Here is a 21,083-nt window from a genome sequence, read left to right as displayed (position 1 = left end):
TGTTTGGAGAAGGTCAGGGAAGCCTTCCTGGCATTCAGCGAGCTGCAACACAGAGGCTACCTATATTGTCCAATTCTACTTTTTAATGAATTAAAGTGATTTCTCTTGAGTAATTATTAATGTTTAAAACGGACTCTATTCTTAACTGTTATTTCCCTAGTACAATTCTATAGAGCCTTCTAAAAGAATAAATGGCATATATTTCCTGTTAAATGTATTGCCTACATTTCAAAGCCCTTGTAATATTCTCATGTATAACTACTCCTGGAAATTCTTCACAGTTGAGTGAGATAATTATGTGCCTCATCTTACAAAAAATTAATCTACGGTCAGTCAGGTCAATGACAAAGTAAGGCTGAAATCCTGACCTTTCATATCATCTCAGGCTATGACACCACCGTTTTCTAAAAGGGCACCATGTCATACAGAAGACGGGGATCACATGCTAGAAATCGCCATAAAATGTAAACATATTTACACAGAAGACACTGCTTTCATACTCTAGTAAAGGTTACAGACATTAAAAGAAAACCCAGAACTGGGCATTTCAACAAAACAACACAAAACACCCATACACCTGTAAAAACTAAAGTTAAAGCCAATGTGGGTAGAACATGTTTCCAAAAATATATAAGGAATGTTAATATGCAGTGTGCTGTGGCACTGGGAATCAATCCACAACATCTTATCTTGGCAACACTGTTTGATACTAAACATTCCTTTCTTTCCCCTTTATTCTGAGTTCATTGTCTGATTCTCATGAAGGGAATGAGAAGTTGCACTGACAGCAACAGGGGTCAGGGCCATGTGCTTTTTCATCACTCCAGCAGCTTTCCAAAGTATGTCACTGCTGAATAACTTCTGCTTTTTCCTTCTTTCACCCTCTGTAACTTCGCTGTTACAATGTTTTCTTGACCCAGCATTTCTAAAATCACATTCTTCCTCTGTTTCTTAACAATAGCTCTCTTAGCCCTTTTCCTTCCTGTCACCTGACAGAGCTTCAATTAAAACTATTCTTTCTAGCTGTACTCATGTTTTTCCTTTCTTAGTGTTGTAAAATGCTTACTCTCTTCGCAAGGGCAGATAAGAAAAAGCTTTCTGAGTTGGTATTAGTAGCCATCTCTTTGTACTCAGCAAAATAACCTCTGAAGGGTTTCATCAGCTTTATGGTGCTGTAATGAACTAGAAAGCAATACTGGGTCCTGGGGTCTGACAGACCTGAGTTTGAATGCTGACTATACCATTTACTGTTGTGTTACCCTGGGCAAATTACTTAACTTCTCAACTTACAATGAAGACAATTACTTCTTCATAGGGTTATCATAAGGATTAAATGAGGTAGCATATTAAACCCATAACACATGCTAGATACATAGAACGTACTTAATAAATCATTATTATTATTATTTTTTGATGAGGAAAGAAGAAATTACATAAAGAATTGCTGATATTCAATATAGAGGAAGGCAGCTCCTTGTAACTGACTAGCAGAACTTCTGAGTTTCATTTGGACAAAGAAGTGACCACACTGAACATCATTCCAAATACAACACAAGTAGATTATAAAGGATGACGTTGAAAATATCAGCAACATGGATTTCTGCTTCCAGGTTAGATGGAGTATCAAGGACCAGATTTAAACTCCTTCCAGAACAACTAAAGAACTGCTCAAAACCTACGAACAGTGGAGATCATGCACTGAAACACAGTGCTCCCTGGGGGATGGGAAACAGTCTCCTCAACTTAGGAAACAACTATTTAAATCCTAACGCATCGGAAAGGTATTAAAAACCAGAGCAGAAATCAATGCAACAGAAAAGAGAAAAACAATAGGGAGAAAAAAAATCAATGACGTTAAAAGCTGTTTCTTTGTGAAGATCCATCAAATGGATAAACCTCTAGTGGAATGATCAGGAAAAAAGTGGAGACATAAATAACCAGTATCAAGAATGAGAAATGATACCACACTACAGGTTCTCTAGATAATCAAAGAATAACAAAGGAATATTGTAAATAATCTGTTTCGATAAATTTGGCCAACTTAGAATGGACAAACTCCTTGAAGGACAAAACTGATCAAAGTCCACTCAAGAAGAATAACCTGACTAACCCTCTATCTACTGAAGAAATGGAGTTTGTTAAAAAAAACAAAAAAACAAAAAACTTCCACAAAGAAAACTCTAGGCTCAGATAACTACCTGATGAATTACAGCAAACATTTACGGAAGAAAAATTCTGAATACACAATTGTACATTAACTTCCAGAAAACAGAAGAGAAAGGGACACTTTTCAAATCATTGTAAAACAAACATTACAAGAGAAGAAGATACTAGATAGACTAGTATTTGCCATGAACAGAAATATAAAAATGCTTATGGAAATTTTAACAAATCAATTCCAATCAATATATAAAAAGGGTAACATATCATGATTCAAGTGGAGTTTATCAGTAATGCAAAGCTGGTTTAATAGCTGAAAAATCATCAATGCAATCTATCATATAAACAAACTAAAAAAGAAAAATCATTCAACAAGATCCAACATTCACTGCTGTCAGCCAACTAAATAGGAATAGAGGAAACTCCTCAACATGGCAAAGGACATCTACAAAAACCCTACTGTTAAACACACTTAATGGTGAAAGACTGCATGCTTTCTCCCTAAGTGCAGCAACAAGGCAAGGACATCTGTCAGCTCCAACCACTTCGATTCAGCATTGTACTGGAGATTCTAGTTGTTACAGTAAGGGGAAAAAAGGAAGCAGTAAAAATGTCTTAATATGCAGGTAACATGATTACATAGAAAATCTACACAAAAGCTATTATAACTAATAAATGAGTTTAGTAGAGTTGCAGGATACAAGATCAATATGCAAAAACCAATCTTATTTCTATGTGCTAGCAATGAACAATTGGAAATTAAAATTAAAAAAATTACAATAGCACCAAAAACTATAAAATAGTCACATCTGAAAAAAGATGTGCAAGACCTATACACTGAAAACTACAAAATATTGCTGAGCAAAATTAAAGACCTAAATAAGTGGAAAGGTATTACGTTAATGTACTTGAAGACTCAACGTCATTCAGGTATCAGCTGCTTTCAAACTGACCTACAGATTCATCACAATCCTATTAAAAAAAAAATCCTGGTGGGTTTTCTACCTGCTAGGTAGGAAACTGATTTTAAATTCACATGGAAATGCAAAGGACCCAGATCATCCAAAACAACCTTGAGAAAGAAGAAGAAAATTAGAGGTTAACTAAACTGGATTTAAAAGTTAAAAGAAAAAAGAGAGAGAGAGAGAGAGAAGAAAGTTGAAGGATTTATACTACTTAACTTTAAAGGCTAGTTATGAAGTTACATTAATCAAAACAGTATAGTACTGGCATCAAGCTAGATAAATACATCAGTGGAACAGAGGAAAAAGTCTGAAAATAAATCCACACATACAGGTTTAATTGATTTTTGAGAAAGATGTGAAGGTAATTCAGTGGAAAAAGGGCAGTCTTTTTTTTTTTTTAAAGATTTTATTTATTTATTTGACAGAGATAGAGACAGCCAGCGAGAGAGGGAACACAAGCAGGGGGAGTGGGAGAGGAAGAAGCAGGCTCATAGCAGAGGAGCCTGATGTGGGGCTCGATCCCATAACGCCGGGATCACGCCCTGAGCCGAAGGCAGACGCTTAACTGCTGTGCCACCCAGGTGCCCCAAAAGGGCAGTCATTTCAACAACAAAAAAGAACTTTTACTCATTCTTATATAAAGATTAACTAACACTGAATCATAGGTTTAAATGTATAACCTGAAACTGTAAAATTTCCGGAAGAAAATATAGGCAAAAATCTTTATGACCTTGGGTTTGGCAAGGATTTGTCAAAGAAATCATAGCCTTTTATCAAAGCCACCACACCACACCATAGCATGGTCCACAAAAGAAAAAAATACTAAGTTGGACTTCATCAAAATTAAAAATGTATGCTCTTTGAAAGATATTGTTAAAATGAAAAGACAAGCCTTAGACTTGGTTTGGGAGAAAATTATGTTAACCATTTATCTGGTAAAGGGTTTATATAGAGAATATAAAAAGAACTCTCAAAACGTAATAAAAAGAAAACAAACAACCCAATAAAATATGGGCAAGAGATTTGAACAGACACTTCACCAAAGAAGATATACACATGGCAAATGAGCATATGAAAAGATGTTCAACATTATCAGTGAAATGCAAAATAAAATTACAATGATACACTACTGCACACCTATCAGAATGTCTAAAATTAAAAAGACTGACCATACTAAGTGTGGGCGAGAACACTAGTAGCCTATTGATGGGAATGTAAAATGGTACAGTCACTTTGGAAAACAGTTCGGCAGTTTCTTAAAATATCAAACATATACCCACTGCCTGGTCCACTCAAAACATAAGTTCATAGCAATTTTAGTAACAGTTCCCCCAAAACCTAAATGCCCATCATTGGGTGAACTGTGGTATACTCAAACAATGGAGTACTACTCAACAAGAAAAGAATGCAATGAGCTACTGATACATTCAACGAGACGGATGATCCTCAAAATAACCATGCCGAGTGAAAGCAGACAGACCAAAAAAAGAAAAAGTACACATTGTATGATTCTGTTTATACAAAATTCTAGGAAATGCAAACTAATCCATAATGAGAGCAGATCAGCGGTTGATTAAAGGCCTGGAAGGAGCATGAGGAAACTTTTGAGGGTGGTGGATATGTTCGTTATCTTTTTTTTTTTTTTTTTAAGATTATTTATTTATTTATTTGAGGGACAAAGTGTGAGTGAGAGAGAGCACAAGTAGGAGGAGGGGCAGAGGGAGAGGGAGAAGCAGGCTTCCCGCTGAGCAGGGAGCGCAATGTGGGGCTCGATCTCAGGACCCTGGGATCATGACCTGAGCTGAAGGCAGTCCCTTAAACAACTGAGCCACACAGGTGCCCCGATACGTTCATTAAATTAATTGTGGCAAGGTTTTCACTGGTGTATACATATGCCAAAATATATCGTGTAACTTTAAATATGTGCAGCCTATTATGTATCAATTATACCCCAGCAAAGCTGTTAAAAAATATAGTAAAGCTTGGGAACTTTGTTTTTTTTAATTTTTTAAAAATATTTTATTTATATGTCAGAGAGACAGCAGGAGCACAAGCAGGGGAAGCCGCAGGCAGAGGGAGAAGCAGGCTCCCCCCTGCTGAGCAAGGAGCCTGGTGTGGGGACTTGATCGCAGGGCCTTGGATCACCACCTGAGCTGAAGGCAGATGCTTAACCAACTGAGCCACCCGCATTCCAAAGCTTGGGAATTTTAATGACAGTGGGCCACACAGTACTTGAAGACACTACAAGACCATTAATTACATTGAAAATAGGACATTCAATGATGATTCAACAGAAGCTAAAATAAAAAGAAAAAGAAAAGAAGGAATGCACAGCAATGACACTGAATCATGAGAAAGGTTAGAGGAATAAAGGGTCGTCCACAGAGTAAGAAAGTACGGTAAAGAGCAAGGCTTTAGCGGGAAATCCATCTGGGTTCAAATCCTAGCTCTCTCCACACTAGCTGTGTGCCTTTGGGCAAGATATCTAATTCTTCTAAGTCCAAGTCCTCATCCGTGAATACATTGAAAATTGTTGTGATCATTAACTGGGATAGTGTATGAATGTGCCTGACACAGTACCTGGTACAAAACAGATGCTTTATCTGTGAACTCCCTCCTTTTAGTAGTATTTTAAGCTTAGTTGGTAGAATGAAACTACTTATCTTGAGGTTCAGATTAATGTTTTTGAACATGTACTATGAATAAGGATTTATGTCAGGCAATTGACTTGTTCTTAGGGCTATGCAGAAAGTCAAAGAACTTCTCCTGGAAGTGAGATTCTCCACATCTTTTCAATGCCCATCTTTTTGGTCTTGGCTGTCAGTGAGACTGGTTCTCTTAATCTGTGGATACAAACTCAGCAGACACTATACTCAGTTTGATAACCCCCAGCACCTAGCAAAGGGTCTCTCATGAGTGGTGCTGGTTCAATACATGCTTGCTGAATTGAATTAAATTGATCCTACTGAAATTATGAAATGTCAATTTCACTAATAGTGTGGGCTATTTGGGCATAGAGTTTAATTCAATAAAAAGACCACTGCCCATTTGGAAAAACTGTAAATACAGAAGTGCCCGAAGATTTCTGCAGATACATTCTATTATTTTCTACAGTTTACATTTATTTTCTTACAAAAATCCATTGTTTCCTTTCTTTGGGATTAGTGCAAGCCCAAAACTGACTTTCATATTTCATTACACTGCAAGGACTATTGGGCATTAATGAGGCAGATGGGAACTAAACCACTATCCTGATGCTTAAAAATATTTAGTTTCCTTGACTTTCAAACACATTATTCAGCATGGTCTTCACAATGAGGGAGGTCAGAATTTATTTCTATGCAACTCTGCAAAATGCTCACACTCTTAGGGAGGCTGCACAACAAAGTGGATGTCAGGATGTCTGTGTATAATAGTTGGGGGAAACGGCTGGAGACAAGGAAGTCATGTAAACACTGTCAGCTATAGTTTGAGAACCTACGGGAAATAACTGAAAGAACAGAAACCAATCTTAAAACAAAGAACTATAAATCTCTGACCTAATTATTTTTTATTTTTTAAATTTTTTTTTAAAGATTTTTTTAAATTTATTTATTCGACAGAGAGACAGCCAGCGAGAGAGGGAACACAAGCAGGGGGAGTGGGAGAGGAAGAAGCAGGCTCCCAGTGGAGGAGCCTGATGTGGGGCTCGATCCCAGATCGCCGGGATCACGCCCTGAGTCGAAGGCAGACGCCCAACGACTGCGCTACCCAGGAGCCCCTATTTTTTATTTTTAAGCAATCTCTACATCCAATGTGAGGCTCCAACTTACAACCCCAAGATCAAGAGTCCAATGACTGAGCCAGCCAGGCACCCCCGACTTATTAATTCTACTTCTAAGAATCTATGTTACAGAAAAAATCCCGTGTGAGAAAAATAAATATGTACACAAATATTTTTAGAATATTATTTATTTAGACGAACTTGAAGCAATCTAAATATTGAACCTGTAAGAGAACAGTTAAGTGAATTATGGTATGTCTTCTGGGTTGAGTACTATGCAGATGGTAAAAGAATGATTATGGAGATCATCCAGCAAAATGGAATGTTAGATGGAAAAATACACAAAATTAACTTTATTATGATAAGTGTATTTAAAAAAAAAGAATAGAAGGGGCTCCTGGGTGGCTCAGTTGGTTAAGCATCTGCCTTTAGCTCAGGTCATGATCCTGGGGTCCTGGGATCGGCCCTTTTCGGCCCCCTGCTCAGTGGGGAGCCTGCTTCTCCTTCTCCCTCAGCTCCCCCTCAACCCCACTCACACTCTCTCTCTCAAATAAATGAAAAATAAAATCTTAAAAAAAAAGAATAGTAGAAAGAGGATGGAATTACATGAGGCTGCTAACAGCGGCGTTAATAATAATGGAGCTTTTGGTCATTTTCTTCTCTACTGAACTTTCTGATTTTTTTGGTAATCTAGTTATATAACTTTTTCTATTCTAAAATTCATACAATTTCAAAATTAGGTCGTAAACTGGGTGTGGGCTTTTGAGTAAGAGAAGAAAGGGAAATAAGAGAAGGGAGGAATGATGGACAGAAAGGCTGACTGGGCTACTAGTAGCCATCTAACCACGGGTAGTTATGTATGAGCTCTAGTTAACCATCAGCTGAATAACTATAGTAGTAGCCTGCTCTCTTTTTAAAAAATGGTGCTACAGTCTGTGATTCTTTTTCTCTTTTTCTTCCAAATCCTACATTCTGTACCAGAGCATAATACAGAAGGCAAGGAGTTAATACCCAAGGAAGTTTAGTTTCTTCCTTATTCTATAAGGTAAATAGACTGCATGTTTTAAAAATATTTATCTTCTAATAAAGCCCTTTGCACTGTTAATGTCTAACACTAGAATTAACCATGTTTTCCAGATGGAAGGGAACTCTAAACTTGATGACTAATGCTTTTGTTGGCATCTATAATGGAAGAAATAATTTGGTCCCCAGATGTGTATTTCTGCTTCATGCTCCTAGCCAGCTAGCTGCCAGTGTGAAGAGATACAAATCCTTCTAGATTATTTCAGTGCTGTCATTTAAAAGCAGGTTAAATAAATACTGGGACTTCATTAAGCTATTTCGTGCCTACATCTGATCTCTCCTTTATTTATTCAGTAGCCTCTCCTCCTTCTCCGTGGGGAATAGGTTAAAAGACCCCCCGTGGATGTTTGAAACCGCGGACTGTACCAAACTCCACAGACTATGTTTTTTCCTACCCGTATATACATATGCTACAGTTTAATTTATAAATTAGGCCCAGTAAGAGATAAACAACAACTAATAATAGAATACAACAATCACAACAATATACTGTAATAAAAGTTATATGAATGTGGTCTCTCTCTCTCAAAATATCTTATTGTACTATATTTACCCTTCTTGTGATGAGATGATAAAATGCCTACGTGATGAGATGAAGTGAGGTGAATGATACAGGCACTGTAATGCAGCATGAAGCTACTACTGACCTTCTGACAATAAGTCAGAAGGAGGATCACCTGCTTCCAGAGAGTTGTTTCCATGGTTGACCATAGCAACTGAAACCAGGAGAAGTGACGCCATGAATAAGGGGGGCACTAATGTATTGTTAGTACAGCTTCCACAAAATACATCCTTCAGCTGAAAGCGGGATGACACAGGCTCCATAATACTGACTAGAGGGAAGAAAAGAGTGGGGGAGCGATTGCAAAATGCTCCCTTCACAGAGGATATGATGTTCCGAGATGAGCGGGTATCTTTGGACAGTTCTCAACACTTACTATCAGAATGCACTACTCATTGACAGACTGTACTAGGCATATCTTCTTCATCTCCTGCCTTCACACTCAGAAGCCCTTCCTTATCTCCTGTTGAAATTCTTCAAGGACTATCTCAACTGCCATTTCCTTCATGGGGCAAACATCTTTCCTATTTTTCTATCTGGTATTGAGCTTTTCTGATAGCATTTCACAAAATCATAAAATTTTGGAATCGGAAGGGATCTTAGAATCATTTAACTTTCTCTCTGAAACCCAGAGAGAAGTGACTTTTTTTCCCAAGGTGCTCTGATGAGTTAGGAGCAATCAATTTCAAGTTTGGCACAGAGTAGCCCAGTCATACACTACCATGTATCACTAAGATCTTATAAAGGTCTATCTGCTCTACCACCTATGGGCTTCAAGGAGAGAGACCAAGTCTTGTTCATTTTCAGTATGCCCAGGAAGTAGTCACATACTGAAGTGATAAATGCCTGCCCAGTTGACTTAGTTAGAAAGGGCACTAGTCCAAGGGAAATCATGCATTTGATTGGTTGCCAACAGTGCCACTGAAGATGCCGAAAGAACGTTTGTGCCTGGAATTTGCTGTCATCCTAAGTTCTGTACAACAAAATAACCTGAAGTAGATGGAAACTGCGACATTCAAAAGATGCATTAGGAAGAGATATTCCATGATATGGAGCAACTCGGTTGTACTGAAAACGGGGCAAGCTCTTCTAAACCCCAAAGTCAAGTGGGTGATGTGTGCCTACTTTCCCTAGCCGGATTATCATTAATAGTAATAAAAACAAACAGTTAATGGTTAATAGTAACAGTTAATAAAAATAAACTTTCAATAGACTGCTTTTCCTTAAAATGCATACCCACACACAATCTTTGTTAAATGTGCAAGTGTATTCCCATTAGAAAATCACAATGCTATGTGAAAAAACTGACAAAACTTTCGGGAATGTTCTTAAACTTCAGCCAATTTCTCTAGCAAGGATGCCTTTTATGTGAAGGACACAAGCACTGAAGCAGCAGTACGGATACAGTAGGAAGTTGAGAGATTAAAGTTTTAGCTTCTAGTTTGCCACTACTCCATCTATTCATCCATCCATCCTTTCATTTCTTCCTTCAACGGACATTTACTGAGTACCCACTATGTGCCAAGCACTCTGCTGTGCACAGCAGTAAATCAGGGAGGCATGGAAATTACATTCCAGAGAGGAAGACAGACAAAGAAAACAAATAAAGAAGATAAGTACATACAGTCATAAATGCCATAAGGAAATAAACAGGATGAGAAAGACAGTAATGGGTGGGGAGGCAGCAGCAGGAACTACTCTGACCAGCTAGAAATCATACATACACTTATGTAGTAACAGGCAAATCACTGAACTTTTCTGGCACTCAGATGTCCAACATGAAAAACTGGGGTTGAACTGGATGACATCAGAGTGGAAAGAGCCTTGGACTTGCAGCAAGAAGACACCAGCTCGAGCTCTGGCCTCCTTTGTTACACCATCCCTGCCCTGTGTCTCTGATGAAAGATACAGTGAGCAGAGCATGAAAGCCCTTGGGGCGCCTGGGTGGCACAGCGGTTAAGCGTCTGCCTTCGGCTCAGGGCGTGATCCCGGTGTTATGGGATCGAGCCCCACATCAGGCTCTTCCGCTATGAGCCTGCTTCTTCCTCTCCCACTCCCCCTGCTTGTGTTCCCTCTCTCACTGGCTGTCTCTCTGTCAAATAAATAAATAAAATCTTAAAAAAAAAAAAAAAACAAAAACACAACTTTTTCCCTCTTGCTGCACCAAGTTTAACTCAATTACTGATAGGCTAAAGAAAAGAAACCAAACTGCTAGCAAAACCATTATTTTTTCTTTTAAATTTTGGCTGTTTTCAGGTTTGGCTACACAGTCGGAGAATGGCGTCCTTCAAGGACAGTCTGCCCACCACAGTCAAGACGAGAAGCCCTACCGAGTGTAAAGTGCCGTTATTGGTCACCGCAGGAAGGCGAGCCCATCGTTCATTTTCCAGTTCTTCCATTACTTGATTCATTGCGCTCTTCAGCCATGTGTCCACAGAAACACCGATCTGCTTTAGCAGGTCCAGCCGGGCTTCAGCTTTCAACTTAATTATCTAAGAAAACCAAGAAAATGGTCAGAAATCAAGGCATTTTTTTCCTCAAATCAATGCGTTTTTTTAAGTTACTTCTGATTTATTAATTAAAATAATCTCGATATTCACCAGCACTGCTACCTTGGCATAGATGTTAATTTTCCACTTGGAGATGGGAGGAAACCCAGGAACAGAAATGAGGGCAAATGGCACACTTGCATTTTGACAAGCTACATCAAACAGAACTTATGAACGGGAAGATACACCATAAAGTCTGCATTCTTTCCTTTTAATAAGGCTATGCCTCAGAACATCCTAAAATCTAGCATGTTCCACAGCCTTCTAACCCATCTCCTGGACTTACAAGTTCAGAAATGATCTCATCATGTCACTCCCCTGGTTAAAAACTTCCATGACTCCAGACTGAACTACTGGGTAAAGATTTGAATTAAACTGTGATGTAGCTGTCAGAAATAGTAAGAGATAGAAAATAAAGAGTTCCTAGTCTCCAAATTCAAGAAACGGAAAGACTGCTTGTTCTCTGACTCTTGTTCCAAGCCATAAGCAAGTAACCAGAGCAGCAGTCTAAACCTGTCCTGGTCCAACAGCCGACCTCTGCAAGGCAGCCGGTCTGGGACAGCCTCACTCCAGCAATCATCAGTGGTTAAGCTCCCCTCCTGCGCCCCACAGTCCACCAGTCACTCTATACCACAGCCCCAACCGAGCTAATCTGTAAGACACTTTCAGTTTTGAAAATCTGCCCATCCCTGAAATCCACACTTCTCGAAACCCTATGTATTCATTCTGTTTGTTCAGAGAGATTCTCTTTTGCATAGCAAGTAGTAAATTCAGCTTCATTGTTCCACATAATAGAGAGGTGGTCTCTTCCTTCAACATTTGAAGGTTCCACTGAGAAAATTTTGATGATTTGATAAATTTCAACCCTTGCTTCATGGCTTTCTGTGGGACCTTTGGAGAAACCAATGTGCTCACTGCACCCTGCTAGTATGCAATTCTGACCACTCTCTGGATTCTCAGCTGTGGGAGTTGGTATCAAAATTGAGCTGAGCTCTGTGGGCACCTGGTTGGCTCCGTTGGCAGTGCATGTGACTCTTAATCTCAGGGTTGTGAGTTCAAGGCCATGTTGGGCGTGGAGCTTAGAAAAAAAAAAATGACCTGAGCTCTGACTTGTTTCACTTGAGCTCTCATTGCTGAATTTATTTTGTATTCCTAAGACTTTTAAGCATAAAGATTTTTAAAAATTGAGATAAAATTGGGGCACCTGGGTGGCTTAGTCGGTTAAGCATCTGACTTTGGATTTCGGTTCAGGTCATGATCTCAGGGTTGTGAGACTGAGCCCCACACTGGGTTCTGTGTTCAGTGGGGAGTCTGCTTGAAATTCTCTCCCTCTCCTTCTGCCCCTCCCCCTGCTTGCTTGCTTTCTCTCTCAAATAAATAAATATTTTTAAAAAGGAAGTAAAATTCACATTACATAAACTTTGCCATCTCGATCATTTTAAAGCGTACAATTCAGTGGTTTTGGACATCATACAGATCTTTATATACAGTAATTAGAGTTTTTAGCTTGGAGGTACACCATTTGGTAAATAGCCTTGCAAAAATCTGTTTATTCTTTTAATAATTGTTTTGGTAGTAGCTTTACTGAGATAAAGCTCACATATACCATAAAATCCACCCATTTAAAGTGTACAGTTCAATGATTTACAGTATATTCACGGATACGTGCCACTATCACCACAGTCATTTCTGGACATTTTAATTACCTCCAAAAGAAACCCCATATCCTTTAAGCATCGCTCCCTTATCCCTATTCCAATTACTAATCTACTTTCTCTCTCTCTATATATTTGCCTATTCTGAACACTGAATATAAACAGAACAATATAATACATGGCCTTTTGTGTCTGGCTTCTTCACTTAGCATGATGTCTTCAAGGTTCATCCGTGGTGTAACGTGTACCAGTACTTCCATTCCTTTTTATGGCCAAACAACATCCTATTGTATGGATATACCGCACTTTAACCACTTGCCAGCTGATAGATGGGTTCTTTCAATTTTTTGCCTGATATGAATAATGTTCCTTTAAACACTAGTGTACAAGTTTTTGTGTAAACTTGCTTTCGTTTCTCTTGGGTATATACTTAGGCTGAAATTGCTTGGTCATAAAATAATGCTCTGTTTAACCATTTGGGGAAATGCCAGACTGTTTTCTTCATTTGACAATCCCACCAGTAGGGTAAGAGGGTTAACATTTCTCCACATCCTGAAAAATACTTGTTAATGTCTGCCTTTTCGATTCTAGCCCTCTTAGTGGGTGTCAAGTTGTATCTCATTGCAGTACTGATTTGTATTTCCTTGATGACTAATGATGTGAAACATCTTTTCATGTACTTCTTGGTCATCTGTGTATCTTCTCAGAGAAACATGTATTCAGATCCTTTGCTCATTTTTAAAAAGGGTTTTCTTTTTATTGTTCTTTTTGTCTTTATTGTAAGAGTTTTTCTGTATTCTAGATAAAATCTCTCATCAGATACATGATTTGCAGATATGTTTTCCCATCCTGTGGGTTGTCTTTCACTTTCTTGATGGTATCTTTTGAAGCAAGAAAGTTTTTAATTTTGATAAAATCCAATGTATCTATTTTTTTTTCTTTTGTTGCTTGGGCTTTTGGTTTCATATCTAAGTAATTAATCCAAGGTCGCAAAGATTTACTCCTATGGTGTCTTGTGATTGCTTTATAGATTTTGCTGTTACATTTAGGTGTTTGATCATTTTAAGTTAATTTTTGTATATGGTATGAGGTAGGGGCCCAACTTCATTCTTTTGCATGTAAATATCCAGTTGTCTCTGCACCATTCTAGTATGCATTTTGAACTAATATGGGCAATCAAATGTTTAAGAAGGGAAGAGTGACCAACAAACTCTTTCCTGGAAATCAAAAATCTAAGTCATTTAAATGCAGAAGCAGAGAAACGACAAACAAAAAGTGAGAGCAAGAGTGAGAGGGAGGGAGAAAAATATCAATATATTCTATTTTTTCAATACCAAGTAATTTTGTTTTCATAAGATATATTTTTGTCACTACTTTACCAAACAACTGATGAACATGACATTTGCAAACTTAAGATTTTTAGATTGCAGTTCCAGAATAATCATAGCTATTTTTCCTTCAGAGTCCCAACTGTTGATATTGTATCAACTATTTAAAAGAAGAATTTTCCAGGGTCTTCAAATGAATTTTGAAGATTTGCTGGTTGATTAAAATATGCAGAGCATTGGTCTCAGTAACTTGATTGTATCCCAGATACTACCTGACCAAATCACTTTAGAATTTATAAAGAGATAGAACTATTGAAAATGATTTTTGAAAGCCAGATCTTTCAGAATACGTAATCTTGGTGTATTAACAACGTCAATTAACCAATCTTAATATAAAGTTTAACGTAAGCATACCCAAATGTCAAGCCACAGCTGAGTTTATGAAGCTTTTTGACAGTCATTACAGCCTGTAAATCCATTCTGGGCTTAGTTAATTTACCTTCAAAATACCATTTCTCTAAGGATAAGGACTGTGTCTGTTGGAACCCTACTATTTAGGACAGTGCCTGGCATACGCAGGAAATGAATAAAAGTAGATGATAGTATCTGCCACTCTAAATTACCTTTGGTATCTTAAAAAAAACTACTCCAAACAACTTTTATCTCATGTACTAGGAACTATATGATTATACTATTTCATTTAATCCACACAACAATTCTGGGGATGGATATCATAAACTCTATTTTATAGATGAGAAAAATGATTTAACAAGGTCCTACCGATTTTGGTAAATTGTTATTGCCAATGAATCATGCCTCCTGCTATCCATGTAGTCCCCTCCCACACTGATTCTGGGCTTATCCACGTGACCTGCTTTGATGGACCACATGCAAAATTTTGATGCCAGAAGAGATCTGATTAAGTACAATTAAGCCTGATTTCTGGGAATGTGTCTCCACCATGTCAGGAAGCCTAGTATGGCATATTTGAGGATGAAAGACCATTTGGAAAAAAGGCCCAGCCCTCTAGCAGACCCGCTGGATGAATGTAACTCGAGTAATCTCAGGAAAAACCTGCAAAAGAAATGCACAGTCGACACCCAGAATGGTGAGAGATAATAAATCGTTTTTGCCATAAAGTTGGGTGTGTGTGTTCTAAGGCAGCCACAGATTATTGTGTTTAAATAATTTAATTTCCAAATATCTGGGGATTATCCAGGTATCTGTTATTGATTTTTAATTTAATTCTGATGGGTCAAAGAACATACTCTGAGTGACAGCAATACTTTTAAACTAACCGACACTGGTTTATGGTCTAGTATATGGTCTTGCTGAACATTCGGTGTGTACTTTAAAAGAACAAGTACTCTACGCTTCTGGGGTGGAGTGTTCTATAGATGCCAATCAGGTAAAGTTGGCTGACAGTGTTGTTCAAGTCTTCTGAATCCTTGCTGACTTTCTAGCCCCTTGTTCTAATTACTGAAAGGAATGTTGAAATCTCCAACTACCACTACAGATCTGTCTAGTTCTTCTTTCAGTTCTGTCAGCTTTGCTTCATGTATTTAGTAGCTCTATTATTAGCTACATACACATCCAGAATTGTTGTGTCTTCTTGATGGAGTAGATGACGGCGACCTTATTTTTGATCATTATAAATTATCCTTTTTGATATTTCTTGTCTCGTAGTTTAGTTTGTCTAATATTACTATAACCACTCCAACATTTTAATGGTTAGTGTTACTCCCCGTGGTGAGCAACAGCTAAAATTTCGGCTCAGTTATTTTGCTTTCCAGCTACTGTTTCCTGTCAAGCTCCTGGGAGTTTCTGCTCCACAAATGTATTCAGGTTTGACTGAGGATTTGGAGGTTATTGACATATATGCAAACTTGAGGGCTCCCTGACGTCCACCCACCCTCAAGTCAGTTAAGACGAAGCCTCTGTGCTTGATTTCTAGTCGTGTAGGCCCTTGCAAAGAGCTATTTAATGTAAATATCACCAAGTACGGTCCCTTTCTTTTAAGGGCCTATTCCTTCCTACTTTTTACATGGCTTGGATATCTTCCAGTTCTATTAAGTAGTTATTTTAAATATTTTTACCTCAGGTTAATAACTTATCTAAAGGAGGATTAGTCTAATATGAGCTAGTTCCTTACTACCGGAAGCAGAAACCCTTGTGGAAATAGTCTACATTCAAAATGAACTGCAAAGAAATCTTAAATTTCTCAATAGCTTACCATTAATAATATTTCCACTATAATTCTGAAACTTTAATATACTGCAGAACAAAACAAATAAAATATTATGATAATATTATTAGGAACCAGGATTTTCAATATAAGAGAAAAAAGATAAATATAAAATCAAAGAAGTTCAACAAAATCCTTCCAATTTTAAATTTTAATTGATAACATCAACAAGCACTCATGATTTAAAAAAAATAATAAATTCCTGGCTCCAAAAACAAAGAAAGGGCCAAGACATAAATCACACCCATTACAATAAGCACCTTCACATTCTAGACCTTGGTGTCTAAATATTATCCTCTATTAAAAGAAATCAGAGCTCCTTGGAGAAATGGATAATTCTAAGTCTGATTCAGGGAAAATACAAGGTGAGTCTGTGATAGCAAGCAAGAAACTGTTCAAGGACTAATGGGAATAATGTCAAAAGGACATGGAAGCCTAAATGGGACTCTCACTGGACAAATTTAGACACTATGGGGCTTAAAAGAGGCCATCTGTAATGGAAAATACATTAAATTAATAGAAATCCATAATAAATTGAGAATATATAAGGTGGGACTCCATGAGGAAAAGCAAAGGAAAAAACAACTAACCACAGAGCTGTGAACTGAGAAATTCCCAGAGCTTGTACAGGGCTGAAAGATATTACAATTTTATCCCGCCAGATTGAAAACCCTTGTTGGATCCTTATCGCATAACAAGAAACTACAGAAAGGAAATGCACTGGTAATAGGGCTGAATTTGCCCTACTGGAAAGGCTATTCTAAACCAACCCAAACAAAGCTTAAAAACAAACCTCCAAAGGACCAAACTGATCTGCAATGAACCGGCTGTCGGAACAAAACTCAATAGTCTCTAAGAAGAAAGGAGAATCTAGGACATTCAATAATCAAACGCTCACAATTTCTACCAGGTGTTTGAAAAGCAGACAAACATGGGCCATAACTAAAGGAAAAAATTAATAAGAAAGACAAACAGAAATCACAGATATGATGGAATGAGCAGACAAGGACTTAAAGTCATTATTATAAATACACTTAAGGATTTAAAGGAAAACATGAAGATAAATAGGCATGAACTGGGAATATAAAGAACCAAACAGAACTTATAGAACTGAAACTGTAATATCTGAAATAAAAATTCACAGGATGGCCTTACCAGATTACACACTACAGAATCAAATATCAGTGAGCTTGAATACAGAGTTGCTCATCGAACTGAGCTTAAGACAAAAAGTAAGGCTGGATAAAAACGTGAGGGGTGATCTTTGCATGTGATGCGCAGGACAATATCGAGTCATCTCATATTCATATTGTTGAAGCTGAACTACCCTATACGACAGAAAGCAGATCAGCTGTTGCCTGGCCACAAGAGAATTTTGGGGGGATGACAGAAATTTTTAATATCTTGACTGTGGTGCTGAATTATTTAGAGAGATGCATTTGTCCAAGCTCACCAAACTGTTCACTCGAAATGGTTACATTTTATTGTTTGTATATTACACTTTGATAGAGCTGATTTTTCAAATTCCATGACATCATAATGCTACTCACATTAAGAGCGAAAAATACCCATTTGCCACTACTGGAGGTGACTAGTACTTGCTAGTTGCAAGTACAAAAAAAGGAACTTCAAAAAGACCTGGTAGCACCATCTAATTAAGTGACGACTACTAGCAACATTAGTAGAGAGGCACCTCGATAGAAACATTCTGTGATGAAAAACACAGCATCACCTGTGACGTATTCTTGCCTAAAATACTCATTCGAATCAGGCCTCTAGCTTTAACTTCTATTTTACAGAACAGAAATAAACATATAAAGCCAATATTGCAAAATATTAATCGTTGAATTTAGCATATTGAGAAATATGTATTTACGCTTCATCTTTTATATATGGTTGAAACTTTTCACAATAAAAACGAAGAAAGTGATGAGTCATAAAGTCTGCTGACATATTATGTTACATGAGTACAGTGAAAACCTGCAATGACAGGCCCAGAGGTAATGTAAATCTGCATAGAAATGACTGGAAATTCTGTTTTTATAGCAGGCTCATCCTTAGCATTTCCTTAATCTTGAAGTGACGAGGCCTCATATTTTATGCAAATGAAAGTTTTAGGTTTCTCCTATCACATGCTGGCAAGGGTATTAATTACCATTTTTTGAGTCACTGAGGTACAAGGATGACATAATTTTGAATTCTGGGTGTACAATAGAACCTTATAGGATGATAATTTAAGAGAAAATATTATCTATGAAAATGTGTTTATATACATAATAATTGATTTTTTTTTGGTTTTGTTAATTGACTATGTTAATGTACTTTGGCTTTCAAATGTACATTCAATTCAGATTAAAAAATATAGTTAATATCTTAAAGAAAAAATCATATAGTCTATAGTTCCTTCTGCAGACCTCACACCAAACATCAGTTACTAAAAATTTCTGGGTATCTTTGACTTCTTACATTAACTTTCTCCTCTTTGTGTCTCCTCACTGTCAAAAAAAAGAGAACTGCCCTCAATCCAAATAAAAGGAAAAATTTAAGCATGCAAAAAATAATTGTGTTTTGGAACAATGTAAGGCATGTAGAGCTTCCAAAAAGATGGTATTTAAAATTCTTGGTCTTCTGGCAAGCTACTTTTAAAATAGGAATGGTAAGTCAGATGAAGAAAGTGTGTGTCTTTGTGACAAAAGGCATTTCAAAAAATTCAAATACCTAAATACCAGGTTAAGAAGACTGTTATTAACAAAGTTTAACTTAAGTAGCTATTGCGTTATTTTAATTCTTGCCTTTGTCAGGGGCTGCAAACAGTACCACATCTAATACGAAGATTTTTGTGACAATCATAGGGATCCTAAAAATATAACAATAGTTTATGCATCACTGTATGTGTAGAATATCCATCAGTATCTGGCACATGGCAGGTATTCATTAAGTATGTGTTAAACTAATCGATTAGTGAATTTGTGCCACATTAACCAGCCAACAATTAATTAATCAATCACTATGCTTTGGAAAAGCACAGGCCATTTATATTTTTGATTTCTTATGTTTGGAAAAAGTTTACTACTGAGCATCACAAAGGTTTTTATTCTAATTAGCAACACTGAATGGAAACACAATATAGAAAACTGGATAAAGTAGATTAACCAGTAAGGGAGAGTAACATTCATGTTGGTAGGAGTTAAAAACCAAACATGAAGGAGATAATGGAACTTTAACCAGCTTTTTTCCTTTTGATTAGGTATGTATAATTAAGTAATTAACTATTGAGTGGAAAGAGAAAATCCAATGCAAATGATATACAAGCGAAGGAAAGAAAAAAGGAATCTACAGAAACTACTAATGTCAGTACTTCTGAAGGCTCTTGTGGTCAAGTCTTCAAAAATGTCATTATGACTGTGTGGTAAGTACTACCCCAATACTATACTCACATACTTGCCATCTAATTTTAGCTGGGCTATTCTTTATATCTGATAGGTGAAAATCAAGTGAATGATCATTTTAAGATAGCGGTAGGATTAACTGTATTTCATAGATTTTTAAAGCTGAGATAATGGACCCAGCATCATGGTTTTTAGCATATTCTGTATTTTTGGTAAGAAAATTATCTTTGAGAATGCAGACTTAAATACTGGTATTAGGAGAAATGAGACATTCTGTTGTGGGAATCTCACTTCATATTTTTAGCTTTAAGCTAACAAACACAGGACTGTTTAGCACACTCATGGAAATAACAGGTCATTCAGCCTAAATGCAGACTTTGTGTGACTGATACCTACTACTGCCACTACTGGGGGTTTGGTGGAGCGATGGTACCAGACAGTGACACCATGGAGGGAGTCTGGAAATGGAAAATACAAGAGAGAACACACCCTTCAGAAAACTTCTGAGACTTGTCCTGTTCCACCAAGGCTCTGAAACTGGCTTCACTCTCCTGCTGGATGGAGAAACAAACAGCAGGAGAAAGTCTTATACACAAGCCAGTGTCTCTCAGACCAGGCAAGGGCCTGCCAACAGTACTTGGCCAGTACACTAGGGTAGTGGTTTAGCCGTGACCCTGAATTCAGAGTGGAAAATGGCTATTTATTGTACACCCTGCCCTCTTCATTATGGAGGCCATGGATCATGTGCCAGGAACAAAGGCAAGTTGAGTTTACTGGGGTTTCTCTACACCAGGCAGATGGGAAGCCTTTCTGGTTCAGATCACTTCTGCGGGGTTGTGCCAAAAACATGCTCATATTCCCTATGTTTGCCTAAGCTGCCTCTCCCCTCACCACCCCCTTCCCCCTCAAGCAACCACTAAAACACTTCCTCAAAACCTTGAGTCCTGAGGGGATATATGAAAATCACTGGTTTAGATTAACCTTCAACCAATGCAAGAACTCCTTGTGGAGAGCCCCTGGCAGTATCTTGCACACTTACAGTGCTACACTGTGTCCCAGGGGAGCTTATTCTCTCATCGGGCAAATGAGTGGTACAGAGCATTTCCCAATGCCAGGCTCAAATCTGCCTCCTTCCTACCTTCTTCTTTTGGTTCCAGTTATGCCTCTGGACATTGCATAGCAAAAATCTTGTGCTGTCCCTTTTTCTTTAATTAAATACTACTCATCTGACAACACCCACCTCAAATTCTACCTCTTCTGTGTTACCTGCCCTAACAACTCCCACAGTGGTCTCTGTGTCCTCTGGGTTCCTTAAAGTATTAAGTATACTTGTGTGGACCACTCCTTGGCATTTCTGTTCTACAGTCTTAGTTGTCTTTGGCAC

The 21,083-nt window shown here is 37.7% G+C and overlaps 1 protein-coding gene across 3 annotated transcripts in view; it reads right to left on the bottom strand.

Annotated features, from left to right (window-relative positions):
- FCHSD2 (FCH and double SH3 domains 2) overlaps positions 1–21,083 on the bottom strand; it is a 266,732-nt gene that overhangs the window by 14,671 nt on the left and 230,978 nt on the right. For all 3 annotated transcript variants that reach the window (XM_026518037.4, XM_057317025.1, XM_026518038.4), the window contains exon 13: positions 10,864–11,025. In XM_026518037.4, the coding sequence (XP_026373822.1) occupies positions 10,864–11,025 (162 nt within the window). The remainder of the gene's footprint in view (positions 1–10,863; positions 11,026–21,083) is intronic.

This window comes from Ursus arctos, unplaced genomic scaffold (genome assembly GCF_023065955.2).
Source record: "Ursus arctos isolate Adak ecotype North America unplaced genomic scaffold, UrsArc2.0 scaffold_22, whole genome shotgun sequence".
NCBI classification, from domain to species: domain Eukaryota; kingdom Metazoa; phylum Chordata; class Mammalia; order Carnivora; family Ursidae; genus Ursus; species Ursus arctos.
The sequence above is the reverse complement of the archived record's forward strand: the minus strand, read 5'-3'. Positions and strand labels throughout refer to the sequence as shown.